The sequence below is a fragment of the Lycium ferocissimum genome, unplaced genomic scaffold, assembly GCF_029784015.1.
Source record: "Lycium ferocissimum isolate CSIRO_LF1 unplaced genomic scaffold, AGI_CSIRO_Lferr_CH_V1 ctg5272, whole genome shotgun sequence".
Lineage (NCBI taxonomy): Eukaryota > Viridiplantae > Streptophyta > Magnoliopsida > Solanales > Solanaceae > Lycium > Lycium ferocissimum.
In genome coordinates, this window is record NW_026725930.1 from 28,851 (window position 1) to 39,717 (window position 10,867).

The 10,867-nt window shown below is 34.3% G+C and overlaps 1 protein-coding gene across 1 annotated transcript; it reads right to left on the reverse strand.

Annotated features, from left to right (window-relative positions):
• Window positions 1-692: 692 nt before the first annotated feature.
• On the reverse strand, window positions 693-2,766 carry LOC132044833 (TPD1 protein homolog 1B-like). Its single transcript, XM_059435369.1, has 2 exons — window positions 2,661-2,766; window positions 693-1,051 (listed from the first exon to the last, which is right to left on the reverse strand). Exons 1-2 carry the CDS (start codon window positions 2,716-2,718, stop codon window positions 741-743), a joined length of 369 nt encoding a protein of 122 aa, XP_059291352.1. The 5' UTR covers window positions 2,719-2,766; the 3' UTR covers window positions 693-740.
• Window positions 2,767-10,867: the final 8,101 nt, after the last annotated feature.

Consider the following 10,867-nt stretch of genomic DNA (forward strand, 5'->3'; position numbering starts at 1 on the left):
TGTGACATTGTGCCATGTGACCCAATCATAAGTAACCTGATTCATTCGGGTTAATCCAAAACAACTAGCAACTATTTATTCGTATCAGTTCTTCTTTGATGTTTCACGTTTTGCGACTAAATGGATTGAAAATATAACAATTTTTTCTTTATTTGCAGCTGCAATTTTTGGTTCACAATCAGTGCAAACGAGCTCCAACCGATTTCAGATCTAGGTTCACCTCTGCTTTTTCATCCTTTGACAATGGTGGATTCATAGAATTCCAGCTCCAACAGTACCATAAAAAAAATACAGATAGATTGGATTATTTAAGGGTTGAGTCCGATATCCATGTGGACCAATAAAACAGTTCTGCCTATTTAATCAAAGCTGCACATATGTCATCTCATAATTCTGTAAAAAAGACGGACATTTTTAACCGTAAAGGATAATTGGGGTCCAATATGTGGAAGGATCATTTTTAACTTGAAAATTGACATTAAGAGCAATTGGAGTCCAATAAGTGAAAGCAGGACAACTTTTTAACCATTTTCAATGCGTTAGAGTCCGTTTTTCCCTTTTCCGGAAAAATATATTTAAAGTAATGAATCCTCCTGTTAAACTCAAGTAACTAGTAAATCTGCCTCTACAACGCACATAGTAATTCGTCAATTGAAGGGGAAAAGAGAATTAAAGCATAAAAAATTAGAAGAATTAAAAACCAAATAAAGCTTGAATTTCATTTTCGATTAATTCTAGTTTCAGCAGGAAGCTGTAACAGAAGTTGGCCTTAGGAAAAACGGAGGATCCCACGCATAAGAGAACTTGACAGTATCCTTTGGTTTTATGGAACCGCCATTGTTGATACTACATTGGTTGTCTCCTACGGGCTTGAAAATAGATGGATCCACTGGTTCAGTTGTCTGAAAACCATTGCAAGACAAGAACATGTTTTGCATGGGACAATCACAATTGTTCACCACAATCACATTCCATTCTGGCTGACCCTTTATTTCGTTCCCACTCCTGATTGTTCCAATTGTTATATTGTTCAAGTCACAACCACAAACACCTACACGATCAAACAAAAGAAAGATGAAAATATTAGATAATATAAGGAAGAAATTTTTATTTTTGTAAAACAGCTGAGAAGTCTTATCTATGTTGGGATCGAAAAAATCGAGCGTCATGCGGAAGCTAACAATTGCAAACATATGAAAAACTAATATAAAAACATAAAAACTATTGAGAGAATAATCTCTCCCTAAACAAAACTCTTTAAATGACTACATGTTGTTCATGAGAAGAAAAGATCTCCTATTTAGAGGTCTAAAATTTCTCCTCGAAGATAAGGATAGATTGGTAGAATCCTTTTTCACAATGAAAACCTTTTCCACCAAGAAAACCTTTTTGACGTAAAACACAATTATGGTAAAATTCAAATAAGATAGGAAATTCAGGGCAAACCTAACCATTTATTTCATACATCTTTACTGTACAAAGAAAGAACGACATGGTTGATTAACCAAGTAACTTATTTTAAAACAATAATAATTAGAGATTGCATTAATTCCAATTGAATCATGGCAATCTTCACAGGAAAAAGCAGGCCTAACGAAATTGAATTGTCCACTGTATTGTTCGTTTACTACTCTTTTTCTTTATCCTAAATATTGATCGTTTTGAAAAATTAAGTTTTAATCAATATATTTGAAAGTTTTAAAAAATAATAAGCCAGTTAATGTTTTGGCATGAGGCCTACTTCTATCTGTAATTTTTAATTATATTTATTTACCTTACGAGCAAAAAGGTTCAAGTAGATCCCAAATTATCTAAACGGGCACAGCTGGCCATGGGAACTAAATCTGAACTTTTAAAATGAAAGATTCTTTTTCCATGAATGCTGATCCCTCAGAAAAAAAAAATTATATCCACATTAAGAGGATATTCGATCTTGACAAACTCATTAATGAAAATATCGCACTGTTAGGTTAGTCGGGGCAAAAGATCCATCCTGATTTATTTGTTTGGGTCAATTTACTCCATAACTTCAAAGAAATAAGTCAAGACGAAGTTAAGGAATATTCAAAAAAAAAAAAAAAGTAGAAGCAGTCGCCCGTCCTATTAGCCGACCGGAAGATAGGACATGTTAGGCCTTTCTTATTTTTGATAGGCAAGGAAATATCATTTGGAATCCCTAAAGGAAAATGATTTATTCATAGAAGCTGATAGATCTTTTTATTGATGTCTAAGATTCTCCACTATTTCCCTACACCACAAGAAAATATTTAGTAACAACCCTATAATAGTATGAACTTATTTTGACTAAAATAGAAAATCTATTCCTATATATCTTTGACTAAAAATTATATTTAGACATAAATTAAATAAATTAGCAAACACCAAATCCTAAACAATTTTAGTTTTCTTTGAATTATTCTGCAACATAGACCGCATGAATATTCGGATTGTAAACTTTCAATGAACAGCCATTCACTTTAGATTGATTTCAAGAGATGTTTAGAAATTTGATTAATCACGTTTATTAAAATTGGACACTAGAGCTCTTGTACAAACAAAGAGTTGTATGAAAAGAAATTAAATTATATATGCAACTAACTGTTAGCCATATATAATAAGATTGAACTAGTTAATAAAATCACAAAGCCATATGTCTTTACCTTTGCTGAGAAGTGTAAGGAGAAGGACAGTGATAGAGAGCTTAACAATGGTTGCCATCAGGGAAAGGATCTCTTTGTTGATGCAGAAACTGACTGCGTCTTTGAAAAGTTGGAATTGGAAAAGAATAAACATTGAAAGAATGGTTCAATGTTAGCCATATTTATAAGATGCCTTGTCATTAATGCCAAATTTTAGGCTAATAGCATGCGGTAGTGGTCATGTCCCCATTAAATAAACTAGTTTTAGTACCCGCGCAATGCGCAGACGACGTTAAAAGCATTATTCATGTTAAATTATAACTTGGCTTAATTGAGAACATTAGATTATATTTGTTTTATCAAATATGCAAATATCATCTTGTTTCCCAATGCAATACACTCAATAGCATCATCTCTATGTTATAAAGGAAACAAAACATATGGTCGTCAAATAATTCTTACGTTATTTTTCTTTATTACATTATTATCAACTATTTGTAATATTAAATTACTAATATGACTTTTTATTAGGTTTTCACTTGGCTGATATCATTATCCACTCTCCTTGTAGCATAACAAAGAAATATGTTTTCTCACTCGTGAAGTATTTTTCAATTTTATAACCCTTATTTTACTGTCCACAGTTCTTAACAATTTATCAATAATAGTTTTGAGTATTATTAACTTGTCTTGACATAATATCCGTGGTTATTGCTCCTTTTCAAATATAAAATGTAGTATTTCACTCCTGAAAGTTAATTTATACTTTTACATTTGTTTGGTGTATTAATATTTCTAGTATAAAGTTTTTTACTTTATTTTATTTTTAAATTGATTAAAAGTATAATACCCTCATCCTCTCTATATTATCCTCTTTATACATTTTCCCAGCTATATTATTTTAACATAATTTTTTTATTAAGTATTTTACCTATAATTTAAATAGTATCATACTTTATGCTAAATTGTAATCTTTAATAATATGAATAGATAAGTTTTTGATAAATGTTTTTCTAAACTCTTTTAATTTTATTTTTATGATTAATTAGAATGTAAATTTGCCTTCTCCTTATTTTCGGCATAATAATATTGAGTTTTTTAATTACCTAATAGTTTAACTTGTTTTTTGTTTTGTTGTTTAAGTCTATAATTAAAATCTTTAAGTATTTGTAGTTAATTTTTTATTTTTATTTTTTGAATCTACTGAAAGTATAGACACACTCACATTATCTTTGAAATATTTTTTGTCTTTGATTTTAGATATCCTCCTTGAATTACGTGGTTTTATTATAACGCTTATAAACTTTGTATAGACTCTTTTTTTTTTTGGGCGGGGGGGGGGGGGGGGGGGGGGGGAGTAAGTAGCACTTTGTATAGACATTGCGCATGTGACTTTTTCTAATGGGCTACTTAACTTTATAAGAAAGCTTACTATTCTCATTATGTATTGTATTTTCATTTTCAGTATTTCTCATTTTGGATTTATCACTTAAGACTTCAATTACATGTATGCATTTCATATCATAATTAAAATATTTGGCATCTCATATTTGAATATTTTTATCTTTTAATTCAAATTCAAACTTCAATTACGTGCATGAATGTCTTATCATAATTAAAATATCTGTCATCTCATATTTAAATATTTTTATCTTTTAATTCAAATTCAAATGGTAATGAAAGGATATGGAAAAATGAATATTCTTTTTATATTTCATTATATATATATATATATATATATATATATATATATATATATATATATATATATATATGTTATATATCTAGGTTAGAATTAATCCAAGAGATATAAGATAAAAGAGGTTAAGAAGTTGGAACTTTAAGTATTGTTGATGCGATATCGTTCAAGCGATAAAACGGAAACCCTAATAAAAGTGGGGCTTAACGTCACGACCCAAAGCTGATGAACCGCGACGAGTGCTGATCTTTAATGATCAAACACCCCTATACTCATGTCTGGACAACACTACATAATAAGGACCCACAAGCGACTCAATCTGGATTAAACTGACTCATGAAAGGATAATATCAGGAAATGTGCATATATATATATATATATATATATATATATATATATATATATATCATGCAAGCCAACTAGGCTGCCCCATGAACTGTACACAGAAGATGTTACACCTCGCACTTTTCGAGCACGAGCACGCCACGTATTTCACCGTATTAATGGAGTATCGGAGACGTCCTGTGAAGTTTTGAAAGGTACAAGCCATGGGAAGTACGGAACAATGAAGTAAAGGATGAATTATGATCTCGTAAGTCGTAACCGGGAAGGACAACCTTGGAACCAAAGGAAATGACCCTTATCAAGTATAATTAATGATAAATATCATGTATGGAAAGTTTCGGAAGATTCCGGGATCAAGCAAATTGAAGAAAATAAGTTTGTCGAAAATTTGGAAAAACAATTGGCAGAATTTTGGGTCAAATTCAGAGAGGTATATCTCTTGGTATATCAGGAGTTTTGAGGTATTTCAAGAGCCTAAAATGAATTTCATGAAGTCTAGTTTCCAACGCAACAAACCGTTCGTCAATATGAGATCGGAGTAAGGAGTTATGGGCGTTTTAAAACGGACGGCCAGAAGCCTGCGAACCTATGCGAAAATTCTAGAAACTATTTAAAAAGCCCACCAAGTTCGGCCTATCAGCCCAAACCAAATTGGACTACTATATATACCCTCTTAAGTCATCTAAATCACCTCATTTTTCACCATTTCTCATCTCCACACTTCTCTAGAAGCTCCCACAACATTCATCCAATATTCTTACACCAAGATATAGCAAATTTAGGAGTTCCTACATCAAATTAAGCTCGGGTTTGTAAGATTACCAACGAATCTCAACGAATCAAATAAGGGCCACGACTTTGGGGCTTATATTTTCACCAAAACCGAACCTTCTAGACCCTGTGAGCTCTCTCCAACACTCCAAACCATTACAAATCAAATCAAGAGAAGATCAAGCCATAAAATCCTTAACTAGTTCATGGAAGTAGCTTGTTCGTACTTCTAATTGAAGTTGTGGTGGATAAGCCTTAGGGTGAATTATGTGAGGTGAAGTTCTTCAAGTTATAAGGCATGTTTTTCATCTTGAATTTGATATTAAGTCGTTTCATTTGAGGATTTTAATGGTTTAAAGTAATGGAAAAACATGGCATAAAGGTCGTAGATAAATATGTTGATGTTGTTGGTTTATGGATTGATTTTCGAAGGAAGTTTCGAACGGATTTGTATATGTTTGTTATGTAGTATCTTGATTACGTCATGGTTGATGTTGTTAATGATGTTTGGGAGTTGTTTTGGAATTTGGAGGAAGAAAATAATACAGGGGAGATGCTGCCCGAATTTCGGCAGATTCTAAGAGGATTTAATTTGAATGCTTAAGACAAGCATGTGACGATAAGACTAATAATAGTATGAATTCTTTTGAATGTAGATTTACGAGCTTGGGAGGATAAGCGTTAGGTAGTTAAAGTTAAGGCGACTGAAAAGGTATGTTAAGGTTGTCCCTTCTTTTCTTGGCATGACTGCGTATATGGTAGGAGCATAAAGAACCTTATGACTAGGGATTTGTCAAAGTAGAGCTTGTCATATTGTGGCATAGTTTCCGAGTGTTATGTTATTCTTTCTGAGGGGCCATATCCCCTCCCTATGTCCTTGAGTTTATAGAGAGACAGAAGAGACATATTACAGAATCAGTGTTTTTTAGCATATGCATGATATATATATATATATATATATATATATATATATATATATATATATATATATATATATATATATATATATATATTTAGCCTAGCCACTTGGTCGATGAGACATTTTCTTTAGCACCGGCCACTTGGTCGATGAGACATTGCACAGCCTACGGGTCAGTGAGACAGATTTCCTGGCCTACGGGTCAGTGAGACAGATTGCCTGGCCGACGGGTCAGTGAGAATTTTCAGTTGCCTGGCCACTTGGTCAGTGAGATATATAATAGTATTATATTGCATTTCATATGAGATAGGTCAGGTGAGATTTTTAGGGCATTCTTTGGCCTCTAGATTGTATTATTTTCAGTTCAGTTTCAGTTATTCCATTGCCTTACATACTCAGTACATTGTTTCGTACTGACGTCCCTTCTGCTTGGAGGGGGGGGGGGGGTTTGCGTTCATGCCCGCAGGTTCAAGTAGCCAGACAGATGATCCAGCTCAGTAGGTCTTCCACTCAGCTGCAGTCAAGGCGTTCCACTTAGTTCGGAGTTGCAGTCCCTTTTGGTATGCTATTTTGCTATATATATATATATATGGGGGGGGGGGGGGGGGGGGGTATGACGGGGCCTTATCTGCCCCTTTCTACAGCTCGTGTTCCCTAGAGGTCTGTAGACAGTTGTATGTAGTTGGGATGTTATGTAGCCTTGTCGGCTCTCATTTTTGTTGTACAGCATACATAGCAGCCTCGTCGTCTTGCTCAGTTGTGTATATATATTTTGGGGGTGTGTGTGCCCAGTTCAGACGAGATAGTCAGCATTAATATATATATATATATATATATATATATATATATATATATATCCGACACGGCCTCGCCGCTTGTTGTATTGTACGTGTGCGGTAGGCCTTATCGGTTTCGGGGGTTAGAGTGGTTCGCTCGGGCCTAGTTTGGCACCGAGTGCCGGTCACGCCGCTCCAGATTTGGGGCGTGACAGAAGAATAGGAGCCGATAAGGATACATCACAAGTCATCTACACATAACTGTGTACAGGCCTCTAATGGAATAAAACTGTAGAAAGGACGGGACAGGGCCCCGTCATACCCATATGAATATCTATATCCCAAAAGTAACATACCAAAATGAACTGCAGCTCCGGATCAAGTGGAGCGCACTGACCACCGCTGGATGAGAGTCCTATTGAGCTAGACCATCCGTCTGTCTCCCTGAACCTGCGGGCATGAACGCGGCCAGAAGCAATAGGGGAGCGATGGACAATGTCCGAGTATGCAAGGCATCAAAGTAACATATATATATAGAATCATGAAAGGAATCAAACTCATAAACAACCGACCGTTCGAATGCATACGTATGACCGAAGATACCTGCATGTGTGTAATATGCATGCTCTTCTTTAAAAAATCATATACTTCTATATCTATAGTAACTGCCCTACCATATAGGTACAATGTAAATAGTATACTGCCCGGCCATATAGGCACGGTGTCATCATCATCATCCCGCGTCCCGGCATCCCGCGTCCGGGACGGTAGTCATCTCACGCCGCCCACTAGTGGTGCTGCCCGGCCATATAGGCACGGTGTTATACTGCCCGGCCATGTAGGCACGGTGTAAGAAAATAGTTGTACATATATATGTGTGTGTGTGTGTGTGTGTGTGTATATATATATATATAATGCATGAAAGACTCATGAAAGATATACTCTAGATAACAAAAGATCTCTAGAAGTCATGAACATGAACATAAGGAATCAAGGACACGATGAATCATGTACCATCTAAGAGTAGAGTCTTTGGAGCTCATTCGCTTACTTGTTCGTTCAGATAATAAAGATCATGCCAAAGGAATAAAAGGGACAGCCTTAACATACCTTGAAGTGTATCTAATCGTCAAACGTCTATTTCTTGAGCTCGTAAGTCTACAACCAAGATAACATAGGCCACAATTAGCCCCTTTATAACACTTACTATTCAATTCAAGTGAAAAAACGAACTTAACGAAGTTCAGGCAACATCTCCTTCATAACTCAATAATTCCTCAATTTCCGGTTTAACTTAAATATCAACAACAATACTAACAGCAACCATATCAATACTTACATATCAAAATATAATCAATTCTACTCCAAATCATTCCTCAAAATAGCCCTGAAGTCCAACTCTACCCTTATTCAACTTACAACTTTCATAACTATAATTCTCTTTACTTAAAACCACTGAAACTCTTGATAATTAGCTTAAACACAAAGGTAGGAATCATATACATACCTTGAGGAGTATAGGGTTCCAATAATCAAACTTCAACTCCAATTCCAAAGCTTAACAACTCCAATAGAACCCTAGGAGCAACTTTCCCTTCACAAGCTCGGGTTTACGGGGCTCGGATCTTGCTAAATCTTCACTATGATGATGGAAAATATTGAGAGGAATATTCTAGGACTTTATCTAATTTTGGGAGTGGAAAATAATGAGAATAAAACGTGAGGGGTCAAATATATGTAGAGGGAACTAGAAAGTTCCAGTGGTGCGGGTCGACGGTGAGTTGACGGCTCGTCGACGTGTCGACGTGTCGACATGTCGACGGCCCGTTGATGGTGAATAAGTTACCAGACTCTCCTGAGTCGCTCCGGCCCGCGTTGATTCGATTCGTTTAGCTTCAAATCCTATCAAATTGCAAAGAACGTATTCTTACACTTTGGTACACGCGGGATAAGACACTTAATTTCTCAAAAACTCGGATACGGATCCCCATACTAAGGGTATAGACCACCCCTAAGCCAAGGACTGCTTGCGACGAAAACGAGAGGTGTAACACTTAACGTCAAATACAAACACAAACTCCTAAAACAAAAAAGAAATACCGTGTTTGATAAATAATTGTAACAACTTAAAAATTCATCAAAATACTTTGCAATAAATCATAGTGCCACCCTATAATTCAAACAGTAGCATCAACCTCCTTCAAATATAACTAAGATGTTGTTCTTTACTTTAACCAATTTGAATGCATACATAACATAGCTATATTGACAATAAAAAAGCTTTGGACCAAAACGCAAAAGAAAGACATAGAAAGGCCGGGAAAATACGAATAACCTTCAATAAGTTTCCTCTATTTTATTAATTTTTCAGTGGCTACAAAGTTCAGTACATCTTAATTGAACCCACAAGTACGCGGTTTTTCCAGTCAAGTATAGTTGATAATCCCATTTTCGAATATGAATTTGAATAGATTCTCCTTATTATTATAAATATAGTTTTTTTAATTCTTCCACCTTGTCTCCATAGCTTTGGGCGACAACAGTATAAAGTTTTCATAATATAGACTTCCTACGATGTCAGTTTCCCATCGATCAATATTCTTAAGAAGCTTCTCCTTGTCATTATGAAGTACTTAACCGATTAAGCAATACATCAGCTAAGCCATGTATATAGTTATAGTCCATTCTTTTGTGAAGCTTTAATACTCATTCTATAAATCGATAGCGTATATTATCCGCACACAAAAAAAAGGGTAAAATTCTCATAAGATCTCTTAGAGCATAAATATAGCTACCTGGTGACTACACGTGGTTCATTGTCTAGAATAAAAACACAGCTTTGCTATCAAAATTCCAAATATCCTCCCAAACAGTGATGATATCCTAAGGCTGAGCAATCAATTTGTTTAGAACCTGCACATCTGCGATCAATCATGTCATAGTAACTGGATCGTGTTCTAGACCTATAAAACCAAATTGATTAGACAATTTAAACCAACGATAGTTGAGAACAAAATATATAGATAAAATACGTTACCCTAAAAATTATGTATAAAGTTTTTACATTACTTTTAGTCTATACAACTTATCGCAGGGCATTAGAGACGTCAAACTCAATAAAATTCCTCAGCAGGAAAGGAAACAAATATCATTCATATGAAATAACGTCATAAAAACATAATAATAGGAAAATTTCTACCTTTATCTGGAATAACACAAACCATATCTATTCAATGCTTATTTTATCGGAATTAGAATGAATAACAGTGGTTACTAACTTCTCAGATTTGGTGTAAGCAACAATGTTGGGTCACAATAATAGTTGTGAATCTATAAATTTTCACGTATTTCCGTTGAGAAATGATTGTTAGTAATTCTATCTTTTTTTTTATATCTATATTCAAGTCTGTTATCCTCCCTTTATATTTATAGATGCACATATAGAAGATAAGATCAAATATGTTATCTTTAATTCAAAATTCGAATATTTTTATTATTAATTCAAATTCAAAATTTTATCTCAACTCATATATTTTTATCTTTCAAATCTCATTCGAACTCAAATTTGAAAAATAAAGATAATTACCAGTTAATAATTAGTTAGACAACCTCAGGATATTCTATTAAGTATTAGGTGACACCGCATAAAATATAAAATTTTGAGGTAAATACGTATTTGTGAAGAAAAAAAAGAGGTGAAATACCAATTCAGCCATAT